Source organism: Haliotis cracherodii, unplaced genomic scaffold (assembly GCF_022045235.1).
Source record: "Haliotis cracherodii isolate W230 unplaced genomic scaffold, xgHalCrac1.p SCAF_4, whole genome shotgun sequence".
Taxonomy (NCBI): Eukaryota; Metazoa; Mollusca; class Gastropoda; order Lepetellida; family Haliotidae; genus Haliotis; species Haliotis cracherodii.
The window spans coordinates 41716739-41739567 of record NW_027266297.1 but is presented as its reverse complement, the minus strand read 5'-3'; the positions used below and the strand labels follow the sequence as shown (position 1 = coordinate 41739567).

The window sequence follows — 22829 nt, the reverse complement described above, 5'->3', positions numbered from 1 at the left end:
GTAGGTTTGACTGTACCAGGACTGAATCTTCCACAGAGTGAGTGGTATGAAATGTACTAGGGCTGAATCTTGCACTGGGTGGGTGGGTTGGATTTTACCAGGGCTGAATATTACACCTGGTGGGTTAGTGGGACTGACTAGGGTTGAATCGTGCGCTGAGTGGGTTGAACTGTAGTAGGGCTGATTCTTGAACTGAATGGGCTGGACTGTAGTAGGGCCGAATCTTGAACTGAATGGGTTGGACTGTAGTAGGGCTGTATCTTGCACTGGGTGGGCAGGATAGTAACAAAGCAGAATCCTGCACTGAGTGGGTTGGCTTGACTGTAGCAGGGCAGAATCCTTCACTGGATAGGTTTTACCGTAACATTACTGTGTCAACTGTTGTAAAAGTACTATCCCCACCCACCCCTGTCTGAATACTCAAGAAAACATCTTTTCCAGCTACAAGTTCATTTATAATAGTCCACTGATTCCATTATTATTATCGAAGGCTTTCTCAGATGAGGCTGTGCTTTGAATGCAGATCTATGTCAAACTCAGAAACTGCTCAAAAGAGGCATTTTGATTGGTTGTCGATTTCAAGGTCATGAGCAAGAGAAATGGCGGTAGTGACATTACTTCTGAAATGAACAGTGACGAATGGGTCCATGGCTTACAGAATGGAGGTATAATGCCCTGGACAACCAAGGATGCAGCAAATAATGAAGGATACACAACAGTTCTGGAGACCAAGGTTCAAATTCCAACACAAAGCCATATGTCTTCATTTAATATGTGGTCTTCATCTGGTGATAGGGAGACTACCTTGCTGTCGGTTGATGTCCAGTCTGATGTAGATAAACAGAAGGTCTTCAATTTCCAGATTCAAATGCATTAGATTGGGTGTGGGTGTCACTGTTGATAAAATACAATGAATTCACAAGGCAGAACTTATAGTGTAATATGATGACATTCATTCCCATGGAGATTAAACAAGTGGGAGGCAAGGAGACAACTGGGATATTTAATGTACACCTAGATTTATGATGGACAGAGAGTGAAGGTTGTATGCTACCAACGTGCTGAGAATGTTTTTGAATAATATAATCATAACTAATTTTATTATTTGTTCAATATTATACAAGAAATCTGTAAAAATATAAACCAAAAACCATTAAATTAATATTTGGGTTTTAAAACTTTCTGGATTACAATGTGTGAGTAATTATATAAATATGAGTAGAACACCTACCCCAAATGTAATGGCTAACAAAAGTGATAGAACCTTCGCCATATTCATAAGAAATCTCTGCTTAAAGCAAAGACAACTGTACGATTCTGACCATATCATGAGAATGTGTTTATAAATCAAACAAATAGTGATGACACCAGGTGTTCATAAAAAGGTGAGCATATCTTGCTCCACCAGTGGCACCCAGCACAAAGATAGGCAAAAGCAAGTCAACTGATTACCTGAAAAAACAAGGGCACATGTGGCACAAGTCAAAATAGGAATAAAACTGACACATTCAACATAGCTACCATATATGAATCTAAATTCCAATAAACATTAATATTAAGTAAACATAAAACCTAATAACACATTTATAAACATGCATAAACAACTGTGTAACGAGTCAAAATTACATTTTCAAAATGGCCACCATGACAGCCAAGATCGAAAATTTAAATAAACTGCTGCTAACACTGGGAACATAATATGCAAAGTTTCATCTCCAGGAGATTTTGAAAATTTTAGTTTATCAAGACGCATTAGAATATTAGAATGTCAAAGGGCACACAGCTGGGTCGGAACATTTCCGATGTCCTTCTGATCTGAGGTCAGATGCCTTGTTCACATGAGTGGTTAACCCAGTCAGCAAGCTGATAAGGTAAGAATGTTATCTTTGGAATGACTCTACTCTGTGCTACATACTCCCCATCAACAGAAGGCACATTCCAGGCCGCTTCTAGATTTTTTATTCAAATCTTATATGAACATGCTCAGATCCACATTGGGCACCATAAAATGTCCAAGTCCTGTGATTAGATACAAACAAAGGAGCATCTGATCCGAGGTCAGACACATTGTCACCAAAAATGTTGAGCCTGTCAACAAGCAAGGATGTCACCTGTGGGAAGACTCCATGCCCTGTTGCACAAACATAATGTTTATCATATTATGTCATACACGACTCACTCATGTCACTGGTTGAATATTGCTCAAACTGACATTTGTTAGCTTGGCTGTTCTAGTGGTTATCCATTCTTTGTTAACTAGTGTATTATATCTGGGTTCTGTCATAACAAATAACCTGGACCCTTTCTCCACAATAGCTTTGTTTTGGGTGTGATGTCCCCCATCTCTGTCGCTCCTATCTCTATGGTAGCACCGCACACCCATGAAGATCTGGGTTAAAATTTACATTCAGCAACCCATGCTTTTCGTAAAATGCAACCAATGGGATCAAGTGGTCGGACTCACTGACTTGCATAGATCGATACTCATGATGTCAATCACTGGACTGTCTGGTCCAAGCTCGATTATCTACAAACAGCCGTTATATAGCTGAAATATTCATGCATGCAAGTATACTGACTCATTTCTCCTGGATTCATAAATTTCAAGTTTCAGCGTCATACCAAGTGTAGTTTCAGAGGCCATTTTTACATTCTTGCCTTGCCATTTATATGTACAGCGGGTGACACTATAATAAAATTGTCTTCTTCTTCTATATTTGTTAGCTTCATGTGTGAGAAACATTGAATTACACAGTTTGAGCCTTAAGCATTTAGGGGGCACGGGTGGCCCAGTCGTCCAAGGCGCCACGATTCGCTGTGCAGAGTTGCGTCCCTTGAGCATGCCAGAAACCTATGATTGTGGGTTCGAATCCTTGTTCTCCCCGATTATGTTTCTAGGTTTGTCAGCACCATACCCATGCTCGTGGGTTTCACCGAAGTGGTAAACGTCTGAGACCTGCATCACTTCGGGCTTTCCTCCCACATTATGCTGACACGGCGTAATATAACTGGAATACTGTTAAAAGCAGCGTAAAACCCAACTCACTCACTCACTTAAGCATTTAAGTGAGTGAGTGAGTATGGTTTTACGCAGCTTTTAGCAATATTCCAGCAATATCAATATGTTTTTGAATTTATTTTAATGTTTTTTTAAAAATATTTGGAACAACTTAATTTCTTTTTTATATATTAAAATAATAAAAATATATTATAACAGCTGAAGATTTATTAACGCTCATCATGGTAACTACATTACTTGAGGTATTTTCAATTTGATCCAAAACCTTTCATCTTCAAAAAGATTGGAGACCCACCTCCATCTTTGTCCCTGTCAAATTTCATTAAGGGCAAATATGTCGTCTGAAGGATTTAGTCAGTTAATCCTGTGAGCTGCTCTATATCCAGCAAATTTAATTAAGAAGTATGGGGAAAGAGCATTTATTGGTATTTTTAAATCCTGTAAGGTGATATGGACTTTCAGTCATAAAGATTCTTCAGACACTGGTCATTTATTCCTTGCTTTAACAATAACGCCCTGCTTATCATAAAATGGTATGAATTACTTTTCAGACGATTTTCATTATGCCTTTTACAGATTTTTATCCAAACAAAACTGAAGACGGGCGGGAGAAAAAATGAAATATCTTTTTAAAATAAACATATCAGTGACTATATATATTACTGCATGTGCCTCTTAAATACCTAAATGTCATGTGTATGATGTGTATATACACATCCACCTTTGGGGGATTCATGTTTTTGCGGGGAAGGGGGGAATGTTATCCTTTGGCTTTAGGTGAAGAAGACTTTGCTGGAGGGAGTAGCAGAGAGGAAAGCAAGTCAAAATGCTGGGGTAACTTTAAGATTGAGATACGAGTTTATTTAACATGATTTATTCCAGTTACAGCTATCATTATAAATATAATATTTTTATATCATATAACATTCTTAGATTGACATAATGCAACATGTAAAAGATTTATATCAAATAACAGATCTATAATATGCAACAATAGCTTAATATCATGTAACATTAATATATTCATATGTAACATACAATTTATATCATGTTACATGTAAAAGATATATATCATGTAACATACAATTTATATCAAGTAACATGTACAATAACATCTTCCCGAGGCAAGCAAGTTAACTGACTTTAAAAGTCCAGTTTCCACCCTTGCCGAACTAGGCTAGAATTCCCGGGCTCGTAGCGCCACCAGTGGCTATTACGAGTTATAGCCCTTCTGAACCTCTCCTTTAGACCAATCAGATTCCACCTTTCGTATCACTTGTATTTGCTTGAAACAAAACAGTGGCGCCCAGTCAAGACGATCTGATCGATAATCAAGGTCTATGTTGTGATAAAACGGGTCTTACATCGCGCAATGCGTGAGCACCTTGATTAAAAACATGAAAAGATGGTACTTTCTGTTAACCGCCTAGTGCTCAAAAGTAATGGCATAAAACAAGGACTGGTAAGCTCAGAGTCAGTATAATGTGTCTGAGTGGGGTATTCATGTTAAAAGAATGGCATGGTATCTCAGTGGCCTAGCAAAAGATATCTGGCATAAATCTGGACTAGTACAAGCAGCTACAGACACACACACGCACGCACACACGCACGCACGCACGCACGCACACACACACATTACTATAAGTGCAATAATCTTCTCACCTCAACTCACCTCACCTCATGTAACAATAGATTTACATCTGTGTAGGATATTCTAAGTTAGTTCTCAGTAGATTTTTTATCAGATCTCAACAGATTTTTAATTTTTTTTTGGTATTTCCTGATATATTATTTATTCCATGTATGGACTTGAGATACTAGTATCAATTCATAAGATATATATTAATTAATTTCAATATATATTTCATCAGCTCTTAAAACATTTATCAGTTCTCACTATACTCTTATCAGTTATCTTGATAGATTTGTATCAGTACTTGAAAGCTGATATAGAGGAAATGGTATACAGCCTCAATTTTCCCTATAAAGCCCACACAACAGAATCAGAAGGAACTGCTATTGATTTCATGAACATGGCCATGCTATCTGCCGCCTGTGTCACGCCAGACTCTTAACGAGTGGTCGTTGTCGCCCCCGGGGTGAGCGCTGAAATGGTAAGGGTCACATTGCATATGGGATATCGGAATTGTTCACAGGTACCAACATCCACAATCAGGTGGGCGAGCACATTAACAACGACGGACATCGTCAATTTCACCTGTCTGTATGATATCGGCAATAGATCACAGTAATAATCACGTGCCAACAAAGAAAAGTGACGACAATTTTTATCATAAATAGGTCCTGGTGACGTTCTTGCCTACATAAACATGAATAACTATCATGGGTGACACCAATTCAGACAAAACAAGTCTGTGATGTCGCTATAATAGTTCCAGTTTGCTATTCCCAGATTTATATTCAGCCACTGGGACAGGTCAGTGTTAATAGGTGCGGTTAGGCTGCTAGAAAAATAGGGCCTATTTTTAAAGGGACAAATAAAATATCTAAGTAAAATTAATTAGCGTTATGTTAGCACTTAGAAATTTATATAAATTAAGAATTATCATACAGTTTATGAGTTTAAGTGTTTTAGATGAATTAATTCATAAAATATGAAAATTTGTCAACTTCCTATTATATATGATATATCTATATTTAAAATGTTTGTTTCAGCTGCTGTACAATGAAACGTCAAGTGATAATTCTATCATTGTCCATGAAGACTTAATTAAATTTCTATATCTATCTATCTATCTATCTATCTATCTATCTATCTATCTATATTTGTGAAAATATTTCAGAATTTTGGAAGAAAATAAAACTGAAAAAGGTTTTACCCTTATAATACCAATGATGTTTAAAATGTTCGTTTCAGGTGTTGTCACAGTGAAATATGAAGTGATAATCCTATTATTGTCCATGAAAATTGAATTAAACATATCTTTATCAGATAGATGTACATTAATATAGAGGAAAAAATTACCAATATTTTGGAAAAATAAATGCTGAACAATACGGAAATTGACACTTAAAGACCACCATGAATTTGAATAGTTTCACTGAACATTTGAAACTAGTACGAATTTTCATTTAGTAAAACTTCTCAAATCAAGTTTCCATATACCGGTAGTCAATATTGTGGTATTTCTGAGTACTGTTACGAAAATGAACAAACTATTTTATCTTTTGACTCCTCAAAATAAATTTAATTCAAGGTAGTGTTATGGAAAATATGATCTTTCCTCATAACCTTTTCTTCGAAACTGATGTCACTGTGTGGAAATGTCCAAGAATGTCATATGGCAAATGACAGCCATTTATTGATCACTGAAAAATCTGCTGATTATTTTGGCTACATTATGATCTCAAAAGACATCAAATTCTCCCAAAATATCCTGCAATGGTAAACAAGATGACATTTGGGGGTTGTACAAAAAGAACATGATTAACGCAAAATGTATTTAGAGCTTCTTTGTGGCCTAAGAGTCAATTAACGTGTGGTTTGAGGGTCCTACTTTATTGTAAAGGAGTTGTACTATACATCATCCATGGTGCCACCATTCCACCTCTTCTGACCTTTTGATAGTAAGGATCTTCAGAAATCAGGCTTTGATTAGCTATAGAGGGGCATTTGGGAGTTATTGAGGTTTTTGTGAATTCAAACACTGAATTAATCAGGCTGATAGATGTATAGGTCAAAGTTCGTTAGCAATTTTTTTATATTCACCTTGAATGTGTGCACATCAAACAATATACTCTTTTATCGTTATTAAGAAGCAGGGACCCATTTCACAAAGTAATCTTAGCATTAGGTGATCATAACCATACTTTAACATAGGTTTATCATAGTCATAGCTAAGATCGTTTTGTGGAACGAATAGGATTTTTGCATGGGGATGTCTCTTTTATTTTTAATTTCCTCTCAATTTACTTTTGATTTGTTTACAGTTTGATTGATTTAGAACTAAACACACATTCATTTAATAATGTGTGCCACTGATTGTGGTGAATCCTTATAGCTCCACACAATGATAAGTTGTTTGTTACTTAAAGCTTAGAAAACACAAGACAGACTGGTTCCTGGATGTCTGTGTACTGCAACACCTTTATCATGTTTAGTATTTGCCAGACTTTACTATTTCTGTAATTAGCTGATAACTGTTATGCCCATAAGTTTAATGTTTAGTATTGAGTAGAACTCAATAACTATTTCCAATTTCTATAAAAATTGATGATTCTTAAATGTTTGGATCCCCTCTTGAATATAGGCCAGACCTATTCTTTAAATGGGTTTGTGAAGGTTTAAATACAGAAAGTTTAAAAAGTGTATAAAATAAAGCAAATATCTTTATTGTTTTGTTTGTTTGTTTAACACTGCACTCAGCGATATTCCAGATGTACGATTGCTGTCTGTCTCTGAGAAGAACCAGCCAATTCAGTGATTGATATTATGAGCATTGATCCACACAGTTGGGATACAATGTCACACCACCCTATCCATATAGGGGCGGTTGGGTAGACTAGTGGTTAAAGCGGTCACTCGTCACGCCGAAGACCCGGGTTCAATTCCAAACATGGGTACAATGTGTGAAGCCAATTTCTCGAATATTGCTAAAAGTGGCGTAAAACCATACTCACTCACTCACTCACTATCCATACCGTTGCCTCTTACAAGAAGAACAGGTTTCTGGGGACCTTTATTTTTACCCAGGATCTCCACATGTTTTCAAATATCTTAAACATAGAATCTTATCAATATAACATCTGATTAATGATTTATCCAAAGTTTGAAAAACAGGATAATTATCACCTAGACTACAAAATACTATCTATATTTATTTCATGATATTTTACAATATACTGAAGGAAAGAAACATGGATATTGGGGAAATAACAATGTGAAAGAAAACATTGTTTTCCGCGTTTCCACCGTTTTGTCAAGCAATTTAGAATTGAAACATCATTTGTAAATGAATTTTGGCATAGATTTTAGGTTACATGATACAAATAATAACAAAAATTGTTATATATTTTTTACCCAATATCCTGAAATACAGATAAAAATATTGCAACATATATTGTTTGAAAAGCATATTGTGGGTACCCCGGTATACCGTGCAGTCCTACTATTTGAGGTTTACACAATTTTTATCTACCTGTACAAGTTTGGATTTCGACCTTGGACTTGTGGAATTACAACTTGTGTATTGAAAGTGTGGGTTGGACTGACTGATTAAGAGCGCGTGGGTAGAGTCAAATGTGGGTGTGAATGACAATCATAGGATAAAAAATATCCTTCAAAATCCAACCAGACTTATTTCTGTGTTGGTTTACCAATATATTTTATACAAAAGGTTATGAATTAAGGAAACTACAAAAATATCATACTGTGGGTTCAAAGGGCTTTCTCACCCCCTATACTTGCCACACCTGGCACAAAGTGATTTCCATCTGTTTCCTAAACTGAAATAACACCTTCGTGGAAAGCGCTGTTACCACAAGCTGCCTTGAATAGGTTTTTCAGGGTGGCTTCCGAAAAATTCTTCCAGGCTTGAATTGAAAAAGCTTCACCAACAATATGAGAAGTATATTTAAAAGCAGGAACATTATGTTGAAAAATAAATTTAAAAACACTTTCACAATTGTTGGTTTAGTTTGTTAGGCTTAGAACTTTTTGACCAGCCCTCGTACATCATCTATTCAATGCAACAAGAAGGGTTGCTGCCACCTTTAATTTCCTCATTATCGAAGTGCCCTTGAGCTCAATCTCCACAATCATGATTGGCTCACCCCCACAGAGTTTTGATGCCTGAGACCGTAACTAACCACTCCCACACTTTCCTGGCTCGTGGACAGATGACATTTAAAGTTAGGCCTTGTGTATCTAAATACCTCTATGCCTTATAACATCACAAACAAGCATCAATACACAGGATTTGTTGCAGGACAAAATTAGCTTCAGGAAAAATGAAATTTAAAGTTTTATTCTGCACTGGATTCTTTTGCTGAAAGCATCAAAGCTTAAATAAAAATAAAGCAACCTTGGAACCTTTCTTACATGTGCTTCTACTGAATGCCAAACAAATTAAATCTAAACATTCTGCCTCAGTAAATATTTGTGTCTGTTCATGCCTTGGAGCTTATACCGTCTTTGGTTTTCACCTGATAATTAAAAGTAGTTGATGATCATTTTGCTCCTCTATTTTCTCAGGAAGGATTAAAGTCATAACATAGTTTGCCAGGGGGCACATATGGGGTTCTTACACAATCTGTGTTTGCCATGCTTAGAAATACCAGTGGTGGTCTCCAACAGAGAATGCAGAGTGGTCTCTGACCGACTTCCCAAATTCACAGGTCTCCAAAAGAAAGGCCAGGGTGTCCAACAGAAAGGCCAGGATGTCCAATAGAAAGGCCAGAGTGTCCAATAGAAAGGCCAGGGTGTCCAATAGAAAGGCCAGAGTGTCCAATAGAAAGGCCAGGGTGTCCAATAGAAAGGCCAGAGTGTCCAATAGAAAGGCCAGGGTGTCCAATAGAAACGCCAGGGTGTCCAATAGAAAGGCCAGGGTGTCCAACAGAAAGGCCAGGGTGTCCAGTAGAAATGCCAGGGTGTCCAATAGAAACGCCAGGGTGTCCAATAGAGACACCAAGGTGTCCAATACAAATGTCAGGGTAATCGACAACAGTTTTGACCAATCGACTACAAAACAAATCGGCCACTGCTTGTTCAGGTAAACAGGCGCCCAGTCACCTCAGTGCTAGGGTTATTATAATCAAGTTATTAGTCACAGAACCAACACCATGACTGCTACCAACGTTATTTTATGATTTAACAATTTCTTTATTTAGAAAGTCCATCTCAGTTTCTCTGAGATCTGTGTCTGCGGGTGGTCCAATTGTCAAATGCAATGCAATTCTCTGGGTAGATCGAGTTGCATCCTTTTTTAAACTTATGATAATGAATTCAAGTCCTTTATTTCCCTTGATTATGTTTCTTGGTTTGTCAGCACCATACCTGTGCTAGTGAGTTTCTCTGAAACGTCTTGGATCTGCATCAACCAGACCATGAGTTTCAATCTTTTATTAAAACTACCACTTGCTGATGTCATTAAATAATCCACATTTGTGATCAGGTTTTGAGCAAACATGTACTCCAAGTTTGCACTCCCCTCTCCCCACAGTCCATAAGCGAGGCTTATTGACAAGAGGTTGGATGCTTACACAGTGTGGTGATGATTCCTCAGCTCAAACTATGCCGAGCTGAATTTCCCACTACCACCTTCTTCAATGTCCACTCAATCATACACAGCCAACTGATGTCGCTGAACTTTTCAGAACCCTCACAACATCCTACCAATTTATATTTCACACAAATCACTACCAATCTAAAAAAAACAACACTGTAAAATACCTCGATAAAAAATATGGTACCTAAATGTCAATAGCATGTGGCCAGTCAACCTGTATTTAGAGGTCTTGCTTATCCAAGGGCCATATAAATTATGGTTGTGACAGGCACTCTGTGTCTAGGGATGTCATTGGGGTCTCCAGGAGCTTAGGATTTTACTGAATGTTTATGTTGTATATGACAAACACAGGAAACCAACACACATACTGCTGCTACTACAACTACAACCACCACTGTGCTTCTACTATTATTACTGCTGCTGCTACTACGGCTACTAGTGCTGCTACTGCTACTGCTACTATTACTACGGAACTACAGCTGCTGCTACCACTGCTGCTGCAACTACAACTACTATAACCATTGCTGCTGCTGCTGCTGCTACTACTACTACTGCTACTGCTGCTGCTGCTACTATTACTATGGAACTACAGCTGCTGCTACCATCATTGCTGCTGTTACTACCACTGCTGCTACTACTACTACTAACAAAAATAATGATAGGGGCAGTGGGATAGCCTTGTAGTCATTCACTCATCAAGCTTAAGACCTGCATGTCCATTATATATTGCTAAAAGTGGCGTAAAAACGTAATCACTCACTAAAAATACTACGGCTCATACAGTGTTAAACTCCATACATGGGTATGCTCAAAGCATGAAACCATTATTGTCCTGGTCAATGGACCAGTGTGCACTCAATTTTCATTCTCAACTCCCTTTAAATCTCGGGAAAGCTGCTTTCTGATTGGCTTCTTGTTAGTCATTTCATTGGTCAGTCAAAGTTTGCGAAATTCGTTCTGATGTGATCTGTAATAGGATGTCCTCAGATCCTTCTTTAAAAATAGCAAGAACTAAAACCTGATTTTAATGAGATTGGCTTCCATGTGAGGCAGGACTGAAGCCCTAAAATCTTTTAGGACTCAAGCATCTGAACACAGTCACCAATCTACCAACTCTCCGTGATCAATATATGTTCCTTAACTATACCCATGATCTGTGACCTGTCCATTGTAGACAGGACCACATGTCACAACATGACAAACAGTTATATTATATGATTAATTGTTTACCACTTTGTAGAACAACTCTTTCATTATTTTTTAACTGCAGAGTTGTGTCCCTTAGGTATTCCAAGAACAAATGATAGTGGGTTTGTATCCCTGTGCACCTTAATTATGCTTCTTGCTTTGTCAGCACCATATTTGTGCATGTGGGTTTCACCAAAGTGGTAATATAAGACCTGCATCACTGTCCTCCCTATATGAAGCTGACACTCTGTGATATTACTGAAATACTGCCAAGTGGCGTTAAACCAAACTCATTCACCATGAACTGCAGCACATGAATAGTCGTCATGACATATAACGCTCCTTTCTATTCAACCTGAAACCAAATTCATAAACACAAAATGATAATATTTTATATATGTGTGCAATAAATACAGAAAAAAGGAATCTTCTAAAACGTTCTCCTAGAATGGTGAAGCTGCAATATATTCTCCCCGGCAGCCATATATCATGATTGGCTGATGAAACCATGGAGCTGTTTATCTCCATAGCTCGCTAGTAAATCAGAAAATGCAAGCAGAAGTGTGCTTTTTATGCTTCTTGGTAAACATGACAGTCATAACGTCTAACTTCTTATACAATATCTAACTGTGTTATATCTTGGTTCGATAAAACCGATCAATACTGCTCATCAAAAGTGTCACAACCAATTGTCATTACCCAAGCTTCAGAGGCAATCAGGTACATCATATGAAACGTTAAATTTTGATTATAGCCGTTGCAATTTCAACAAGAATAATGGGTGATGGACTCGACACAGTGACAGCGACCAGAGATCTGGGCCTTCTGTTTTCAACAACCTGCTGAAGCTTACAACACGTTTCAGATCAATATCGGCACTGGGACATTGCAGTCTGCCTTTGTAATTACTTCTGTATCTACCACACAGCCTCATTATAACAACTCCTATAAGGCTTGAGCAATCATAGCGATACTCTTATACCTACCATGCAACCTCGTTATAACAACATCTCTTAAAGATTTGGTAATGGAAGCAAAATTACTTTGATCATGCTACCTCGTTATAACAAACGCTCTAAGAGACTTTGTGATAGTAGCGATACTTCTTCTGTGATCTTACTGCCTCGTTATAATATAACATCTTAGAGACTTTGTGATTATAGCAGTACTCATTTGGTTATAATTCTGCTAATTATGAGAGCCTCTCTTAAAGGGTTGTGGCACTGATCACCGCATTGGTCCCCCAGCCGTCATCCTTCCTCATCATAAAACAGCATTTAAAGGGATGCAACATGTCAATTGCTGCTATTTGCCTCTTTATAACAGAATCTCTAAAGGCTCAGCACAACTACCCTAGCTAGCCTACTGTCTCTTTATAACAACATTTTCTGAAGGCTCAGTATGACTCTCCTAGCTAGCCTACTGCCTCTTTATAACAACATTTTCTGAAGGCTCAGTATGACTCTCCTAGCTAGCCTACTATCTCTTTATAACAACATTTTCTAAAGGCTCAGTATGACTCTCCTAGCTAGCCTACTGCCTCTTTATAACACATTTTCTGAAGGCTCAGTATGACTCTCCTAGCTAGCCTACTGTCTCTTTATAACACATTTTCTGAAGGCTCAGTATGACTCTCCTAGCTAGCCTACTGCCTCTTTATAACAACATTTTCTAAAGGTTCAGTATGACTCTCCAAGCTAGCCTACTGTCTCTTTATAACAACAGTTTCTAAAGACTCCGTATGACTCTCCTAGCTAGCCTACTGCCTCTTTATAAAAACATTTATTAAAAGCTCAGTGTTGCACTGATCATGACTCCCCTTGCTAGCCTCTTACCTTAGTAAAACAGATTCTCTTAAAGGCTCAGCATTGCACTGATCATGACTCCCCTTGCTAGCCTCTTACCTTAGTAAAACAGATTCTCTTAAAGGCTCAGCATTGCACTGATTATGACTCCTCTTGCTAGCCTCTTACCTTAGTAAAACAGCTTCTCTTAAAGACTCAGTGTTGCACTGATCATGACTCCCTTGCTAGCCTCCTGCCTCAGTATAACAGATTCTCTTAAAGGCTCAGTGTTGCACTGATCATGACTCCCTTGCTAGCCTCCTGCCTCAGTATAACAGATTCTCTTAAAGGCTCAGTGTTGCACTGATCATGACTCCCTTGCTAGCCTCTTACCTTAGTAAAACAGATTCTCTTAAAGGCTCAGCATTGCACTGATCATGACTCCCTTGCTTGCCTCAGTATAACAGATTCTCTTAAAGGCTCAGTGTTGCACTGATCTTGACTCCCTTGCTAGCCTCCTGCCTCAGTATAACAGATTCTCTTAAAGGCTCAGTGTTGCACTGATCATGACTCCCTTGCTAGCCTCTTACCTTAGTAAAACAGATTCTCTTAAAGGCTCAGCATTGCACTGATCATGACTCCCTTGCTTGCCTCAGTATAACAGATTCTCTTAAAGGCTCAGTGTTGCACTGATCATGACTCCCTTGCTAGCCTCTTACCTTAGTAAAACAGATTCTCTTAAAGGCTCAGCATTGCACTGATCATGACTCCCTTGCTTGCCTCAGTATAACAGATTCTCTTAAAGGCTCAGTGTTGCACTGATCATGACTCCCTTGCTAGCCTCTTACCCTAGTAAAACAGCTTCTCTTAAAGGCTCAGTGTTGCCCTGATCATGACTCCCCTTGCTAGCCTCTTACCTTAGTAAAACAGCTTCTCTTAAAGGCTCTGCATTTCATTGATTATGACACCCCTTGCTAGCCTCCTGTCTCAGTATAACAGATTCTCTTAAAGGCTCAGTGTTGCACTGATCATGACTGCCCTTCCTAGCCTCTTACCCTAGTAAAACAGATTCTCTTAAAGACTCAGTGTTGCCCTGATCATGACACCCCTTGCTAGCCTCCTGCCTCAGTATAACAGCTTCTCTTCAAGGCTCTGCATTTCACTGATCATGACTCCCCTTGCCAGCTTACTGTCTCTTTATAACATCCTATAACTTCAATAGTCCGAATAAGTTATCAGATAACTGCGTCCCTTCAGCACAAAATATTGAATAATTTCCATTCTATTTTTGATATTTCAACAGTAGAAGTCTTCTTAAGGGTGTCCGCAGGTACGGTTTTGCAATTACTGAGCAACTTTTGTGTCTGAGTCTGTTTTAATGACAAAATGTAAGTCAGTCTAGGTCAATATGCTTCCAAGAATCCTCAACTGAAAATCAATTTGTTAATCATACTGCATTGTGCATGAAACAGGGAATCAATTAACATATAACAACACATCATATAAAGTTCACAGCCAAGGGAATGGGAGAGTAACCTAAGACATCACTGCAACAGTGAGTGAGTGAGTGAGTGTTGATTAACACCGCACTCAACAATATTCCAACTATATGATTCCTGTCTGTAGTCAGTGAGTGAGTGAGTTTGTTTAACACTGCTTTATTCAGTATTTCAGTTATAACATAGCATGTATGACGAATATGCTTCCTTTGCTTTCAAATCATGAGGGGTACCAATCAACATTTGTCCTTGCCTCAGTGATGACAGTCCAAATTTACATGACAAAAAAATAACATAATGACCACCAGCAATTCTGGGGTTGGGTAGGTGTTCAGTTATCCTTTTTTATTTCCTTTTTAAGGACTGAATTACATACAAATATTAAAAAAACTTTACGAAAACCTATGACATGTTTTAGTGTATTGTGGCAATATGCCATTTTTTTATTGATTTACAAAAATTAAGAGGCAACTACATAATGAAACAAAGGATCTGTTATTTTTAGATATTAACTGTTTAAGTGCATAGTGTGGTCTCAGACCTTTGCTAATACCTCATTAAGAGATCAACTCCTTTTTCTGACTTGAATACCTGTTTTTTTAAATGTGATACCATTATGGGCTTAAACAAACTTAATGTCACTACTATACCAACCAAATTGTCCTTGTGAAATAAATAAAACTGTTCAGATTTAGAAATTAAAGTTATTTTCACACCTACCAAACAAAGTAAATAATCTATAAACCATGAAATACATTATGTGTTGCTTTAGCAACCACACAGCCAACCTCATATGTACATCAATGCAACAAGAAAGGCTATCTTACTACTGGTATATTCATACTTTTTGTCAACGCACAGTTTTAGTCAAACATTCCATGCTTAATGATCTCAAACTAAATGAAAGAAACTCATTGTGATAATCATCACGATGTCACGTAAACATGTCTTATTGCATGGCATAAGATTGTTGTCTAACTAAATAGTAGACCTGTCAACATCACTGGTCGTCGTTTGGTAGCTGACACAATAACCAATGCATTATGTATGGTATTGACCACTCATTATCTCAACCATCGTCAGATCAACGACATGTCCAAGCTAGTGAGCTCAGATCTCCCAACAAAGAAAAGGACATAGAACTATAGCGACCATTCATTTCCTAGGGTGTCTACACTCTCTCAACATATAGCTCAACTGTGTCGTCTGTTGCCCAAACTGGGTTCCAGAAAAAGTGGTGATTCGGGGATTCCCTGATAGTAATTATTCACCACACAATACCAATAATATTGGGGAATGGAATCCTTGGGATCAATACACGATACACCAGTGTATCTCTCCACCAAGGTCGCTGTCAGGATGGCAGACGACATGCATGCCACAATCTGACTCCACCAAAGATTATTACACTGGACGAAAACAAGAGAATTTGGGCAAGGACTCGTGGGTAGACGCTGGAGCACAGGACAAAGATGGCTGCTTCGGGGAGAGCTATTCGATCAAATTCGAAGAGCACCGGAATGAATGTTGATGTTGAGGTAAGGCTTAGCCTATGTGGCTTTAGCTCCAGGAGCTAGCCCAAATCAGATCAATTGAACTAGTTGTGGGGATTTACTATCATAGCACGTGCAAGCCCACTGGTGTAGGTACTGAGCAGGGATATTGGTGATACTGAATTCTGTTGCCCCTTCTGCCTGTAACCCTGCATGGCATCCCTTGACACGATGCTCTAATGTAAAATTACACGTCTGCTCTCAGGCCTGTCAATAATTCAATAAATATTTCATGACAATATGTGATTATTATCAAACCAAAATTATTTGAAGGAATGCACAGGATGTGCAACAATTTGGCCTACATTTGCAGGAAATGATGGCTTTATGTAACCTTGACCAAATGCACTATGGGGGTCACTCCCAATGTCATCTGGCACAATAACTATCCAATTTGTTCCAACCTTCCAGCGTGATTTGATGTCATTACTTTCATCAATATCTGCATACATAATGCCATATCTAAAACAGATAATATTTCATAGATTATTTTTATAATTTGAAAATTTGAAAGTCAATGTTCACTTTCTTAAAACCATGCACAGTTCAACCGATGTTTGCTGGTACAGTTTGGTTTAATATTATACCCCATATATCTGAAAATACCTCCCTCAGCATGCATAACAGAATACCATGATCACTTTATTACAGTTAACAAACTGTTCACAATAACTAAGAATGATATGCAAGGATCTTAAATCAAACTTGAATACAATCAAGTAAATTTCCATGTCTTTATGTTATTACATAGAATCTTATTCATGTTTAAGATTTTTATTTTTTTAATCTCAAGAAACAAGAATATTTCCCATTATGTGTCATCTACAATTATTGATATATTTTTTTTAAATAATAAGAAATCTCCATTATCAAAATATCCCATTGTTTTTTTTATTTTGTATATTTCATGTTAAAATTGATTCACCCAACATGGAGTGCATGGATATGCACAACTACAGCTTACATCAAATCTGCACAGTGCCAATAGATGGCAACCAAGACACAAAAATACATTTTATAAACATTGACTTTTACAGACATCTAACATTTCAAAAATTGATTTTCTCCTTGTTACAGGACAATTCTAAAACCCTATTTGTTAGTATCTACCCCGTCAATACTACCACAATGATAGCTGACAGCAAACGATATGTTCCATATCGGTGTAACAAAGGATTTGCCATTAAACATGCCGCTTCATCAATAAAACATACAGCACTGACTGCAGGCGAAGTCTTGGTGGGAGAGCGATGTTAAACAGTCGTGAGATGGTGTTAGAAACATCACAATAGGCCCCACTTACTTCACGTCAGCCAACACTAAGTCTCTCGAGTTCTTGAAAGAGTACAGCACACAATCATCGAAGCTTGTTCATATATGCACCTCATGAGCCAGTATATAATGATTCAAAGAATATAAAAACCATCTTTCTTGATGGTGATGTCATTATTTTGACTTGTGTAAAAAATCAATCATGCACCATATTTGCACTAAGAGATTGCCTTGGTAATTTTGGACTGCATCCATGGTCTAGTGGATACAGCATCTGCCCAGAGAGCGGAAGGTCAGGGGTTCGAACCCAAGCCGTGTCATACCAAAAGATGTTTAAACATGGTACTTGTTGATATTCTGCCTGGCGCTTGCATACACACACAAGTACAAGTACAAGTATGCACACACGCATGCACGCACGCACGCACGCAACAGACCTGCATAATTTTAGAAATGAGGTACAATTTTAAAACTGTTATAAGATGTGTTCATGTGAATAGGTATAAGAGTTAAGCACTTGCATACACTTAAATACTGTATGCTAGGTAATGCCAAAAGTTTGCAAAAGGTTCATTTCAGAGGTTGTCAGGAAGCCTTTCTCACATTTGAACATAAAAGAACATCATTCTTTAATGACATAAGTAAAAGCACAAACATGATTCTTGATTCTCAAATATATCGTTTGCATTTCCTTTGTTCTGTACCTTCTTTGTTGAGGTGTCAATTGGGGAAGTGAAAACATATATCCCAAAGGACTTCATGATGTTAATTTGCATAATTCACTGAGAATGAGTATGAGTAGAGATGGGTGTGATGGGAAATATTTGACCTCTCCTCCTTCACGTTCTCAAACAATAATTGATATTCTGCCAACATATTGCAATAATCATAATCATGTTGTGAGAACTGCAATGACTGATCATGTCTCACTGAAGAAAACAATGAATTATTCAAGTTATGTCATCCAACCCTAAACTAAATGAAACTGTAACACTTACGATCAAAGTTCTGAAAGGCGTAACAAAAAACGGTTCCTCTTCCAATTGCATAAGCAGTACAAAGTTTTTGAGTTAAGAGGAGCAGTTTATCAACCTCAAATCAAATTCATGTAAAATGCCATTTAGGTTGGATTCTAAAGAAAGTGATAGTGTTTAAGTATTATTTTGTGGAGGACCCTTGTTTTGTTGGTTTTAATTTGTATTAAAAACATTGTTTCAAATATATTCAGATGTTACCAAACAATGTGCTGCTGTTAAACATATTTTATTCAGTGATGAAATGGATTGGGCACAATATATCACAACTTAGTAGATCCTCTTAGACTAACATCTACTGGTAGTCTCTGAAATATAAATATTTTACAGAAAAATACAGGTGGTTAAAATTATCATAAAAAATATAATATACAGGAGCCAGAGACTAATTTCTCCCCTGTGAATTCACCAGATTTGAACAGACCCTGGAACTGCAGTAATCTACGCATGGGCTGCATTGGATATATTTGTATGAGTGTCGGTATGAACAAATATTGACCTTCTCTGAAAGTATTTACAACAAATGAACAAAAAGTTTAAAATCAAAGAACAACATGCAATAGGAAAGAGGAATATAAATAAAAAACCTAATATTTATGCAAATCTGCACTGCTTTAAATATGCCAATATTTGTCTTGATAATGAGATCTGTATTGCCGTATAAAATCACCTTAATACCAATGAGAACATTATTACTACCTACTATGGTGTACAAGTTGTTAAAAAAACACTTAAGTTTATCATACAAATTACATTGAATGAACATATGAAAAGAACTTTCTCTGGAGTTCCCACATTTTCAACTAGGATCATTATATAACTTATTTAGATTGTAATTCAGTGTACTTTGACTATCTAAGTTTAGTTTAAAAATTATTATAGTTTCTGTTACCATTTCTGTTGTCTGGAGCACAAGTGCAGAACAAGATGTACCGACACATTGTCTGAAACTGATACTTTGTCTGTAGGAAATTAGGGTAATTATGAATACAAGATTGGTAAAAATCATAAAATTTGTGTTCACAGACAAGTGTGAATGACTCAAAATAAATTTGTTACGACTAATATGCCTTAACTTTCTGACTGTGGGCTTGAATTAAGGTTCCCATTATGTTTCTAGGTTTGTCAGCACCATACCCATGCTCGTGGGTTTCACCTAAGTGGTGGAGGTCTGAGGCCTGCATCACTTCAGGCTTTCCTCCCACATTAAGCTGATATGTGCTGATATAACTGGAATACCAACCCAACTCAGTCACTGACACTTAAACTTTCAAAGTGCTGCACTGTAATAAGCTCTTTCCAACCTGTTTTAAAAATGAAAATCTAAGTTTACATTAATAACAGAGCTTTCTTATAATGATAAATAAGTATTCTGAAGCTAATTTTATAAATATGAAGTGGAATAGATCTTTAATAACAATCCATCCATCGAAATATTTAATTGCGACCAAGGTGATTCTTGTGTCAAGATTGTTAGTTGTCACTGAAGAAATCCTCTCCTTGTGAAATCTGCCTACTCAGTAGAATGTGTAACATAAAGATGACAGCTGCATCAATCATCATCAAAACAGGAGGAAAATATTTCCATAAAAGTTGGGAAAATTGATCCCAAATTGCCCAATTTACTGGAAACCATTTGCCTGTTTATATTGCTGCTATTGATGGCAATTTGTAGTAATTTACTTGAATTCAGGAGAGGTATCAAAGTTAAACTCATCTTGAATAATCTCAAAATATATCAAATAAGTGCCATAGTATAAGTGGGGGCATGGTGCCCCAGTCCTCTAAGGTGCTGCAGCTTGCTGTACAGAGTCGTGTCCCTTAAACATGCCAGGAACCTATGGTCATGCATTTAAATTTTGGTTTGGTCAAGTTATATTCCTAGGTTCAGCACCATACCTGTGCTTGTGGAATAACCAAAGTGTTTAACATCTAAAATCTGCATCACATTTGGAATATCCTTTCAAATCAAGTTACGATGTTGTGACATAACTGAACTTATGTTCAAAGTTGCATTAAACCAAACTTACATACTCAATCACTGAAACCTGTTCAATGTTCTTCCTTGAAATCTTGGAAGAAAATCATTAATGTACATTTTGCATCATGTGACAAGTCACCATAGAAGCAATAATTCATGATGCAGTATTGCATCCTAGATAATTGGACCAGCACTGAGAATGCAATCAAACATATGCAATCCCATGGAATCTGATGGAATACAAACCAGCGGAATAACATTGATAGGAACACTGCCTGCATATTCCCTAGACAGGTGGCTATTGTGCGACAGTTCCCGAGACCTATTTCATTGCTATGCTCACATATTCAAATCCCAAATGTCCCTATATGATGGAATTTTATACAATTTCATTATTGGCTCTCAGTAATTGATTCAGTAGTTTTCTAATCATACTTTCCATGAAACTGTTTGTTGTTATTCAAGTAATTTGCAACGTCAAGTGGACAGGGTATATTCAAAGATAAATACTAATTTGGGGTAAGTGGCCTTTCAATTCTCTAAATAATAAAAACTTTTTAATTTTGAATTGCACATATGAATGTAAGGACAAACTATCCAAAAATAGTCTTGTCCAGCCTCTGATAATGAAAAATAACTTTAGTTGAAAATGATCAAAGATTATTGAAAATTTGAATGATTAAGAAATCATTGTATCATTTCAAAAATATCATAAGTCTACAATCAGAAAAATGAATGTTATTTGTTACAAATAAGAATAAATCGTAACTCATTCTGGTTCCTGCAGTTTATAAAGGATAAATAATTACATAGTTCTTGCTGAACATAAAAAAAATTTCTTTTCTTTAAAAACATAACATGGTAACTGATTATATGCTTTAGGAATACATTCCAGAAGGCAAATATCATTGAATACATATTAATATCAAACAGGTTTAATATCATTTTCCAAATGATATTTTGCTAAATTTACAAACTTGGAAATTAAATATTTCAAATTTATTTGATCAGTAACACTGCCTTTCTTATCTTATTTCACACCTACTCACACATCAATACCACTGACAGCAAAATCCTACTTTCCTAATGATATTAACAACAAGCCCACAATACTACCTCCAGTACAACTAATCAACAGTGAAACATGATGAGACCCTAATGATTGGCCGATATTGACCTACATGAAGAAACCAATCTCACACGGTGTCAGACACACATTTAAAGATGGCCGCTGCAAGATTGCAATCGAGAGGTACTTCTTGATAAATGAAGAAAGCTTGTGAGACGAAGCTTCTAGCAACTGATCCATCCTTACTGACTGCTTTATGGATTAACACAGGAAATAAAATTGATAAAACGTTTCCTATGCACTGAGAAGTCCTACTTTCATGCTCTTGATGAACATGTCTGTCTCTCCTTGTGCCAGACGTGCAGATTTTCTAATTTGTTATAATTCAATATGAGAGATGAAATTGAACCGGCTTCAGCTGTCTGCTAATTTTGAGTCTCAAATGTCTGACATCAATTTATACTTTCTTGTAATGTATATAAATAAAATTATATTTTCATTATTAATAGGTGAAACACTTCCTCTAAACCATTTTGACAAAAGACATAATTGCAAAAAGATTCAAGGTTTAACTATTTGATAATTTCACATTAAGTTTCACATTTAGCATGGAAATATATAAATACTTAAACATGTTCACAAAAATCAATTAAGAGTTTTAAGATGACACTTTTATATGTTAATTTCCATTTGGGGCTGTTATTTGAACTTCTAGGGTCTCGTGGCCGCTCAGCTCTTTCCTTTATATGACCATCTCTGTGGTCTAGTGGTAGAGCATCTGCCTGAAGAGCAGAAGGTCATGAGTTCGATTATCTGTTCATACCAAAAGATAGTAAAAGATGGAATTTATTGTTACCCTGCCTGGTGCTCAGCATTAAGAGGCTGAAACAAGGACTGGTTTGCTCAGAGTCAGTATACTGTGTCTGAGTGTGGTATTAATGTTAAACTCTGGCATGGTATCTCAGTGTGCTAGCACCATAAAATCAGCATTAGGCCCGCACGCACGCACACCATATAAGTGCTACAATCTTGAACAAGAAGTTCAACCTTATTTCACCTCATCTCGCCTCTAGGGAACCCATTTTAGCAGTTTGCAGTTAAAAAAACATAGGATTTGAATGAGTCGTGTAAAACATGCTACCAACAAACCAAAGGATGATCCGTGTAATTGTGATGTGTGAAG

The 22829-nt window shown here is 37.0% G+C and overlaps 2 protein-coding genes across 2 annotated transcripts in view; both read left to right on the top strand.

Annotated features, from left to right (window-relative positions):
* The first annotated feature begins 9418 nt into the window (after nt 1–9418).
* LOC139479425 (uncharacterized) lies at nt 9419–9754 on the top strand. Its single transcript, XM_071262278.1, has one exon. The coding sequence runs from the start codon at nt 9419–9421 to the stop codon at nt 9752–9754; it is 336 nt and encodes a 111-aa protein (XP_071118379.1).
* Nucleotides 9755–16126: 6372 nt separating this feature from the next.
* LOC139479022 (GTP-binding protein Di-Ras2-like) overlaps nt 16127–22829 on the top strand; it is a 79679-nt gene continuing 72976 nt past the window's right edge. The window contains exon 1 of the mRNA XM_071261754.1: nt 16127–16275. Coding sequence (XP_071117855.1) covers nt 16210–16275 — 66 coding nt within the window. The 5' untranslated portion in view covers nt 16127–16209. The remainder of the gene's footprint in view (nt 16276–22829) is intronic.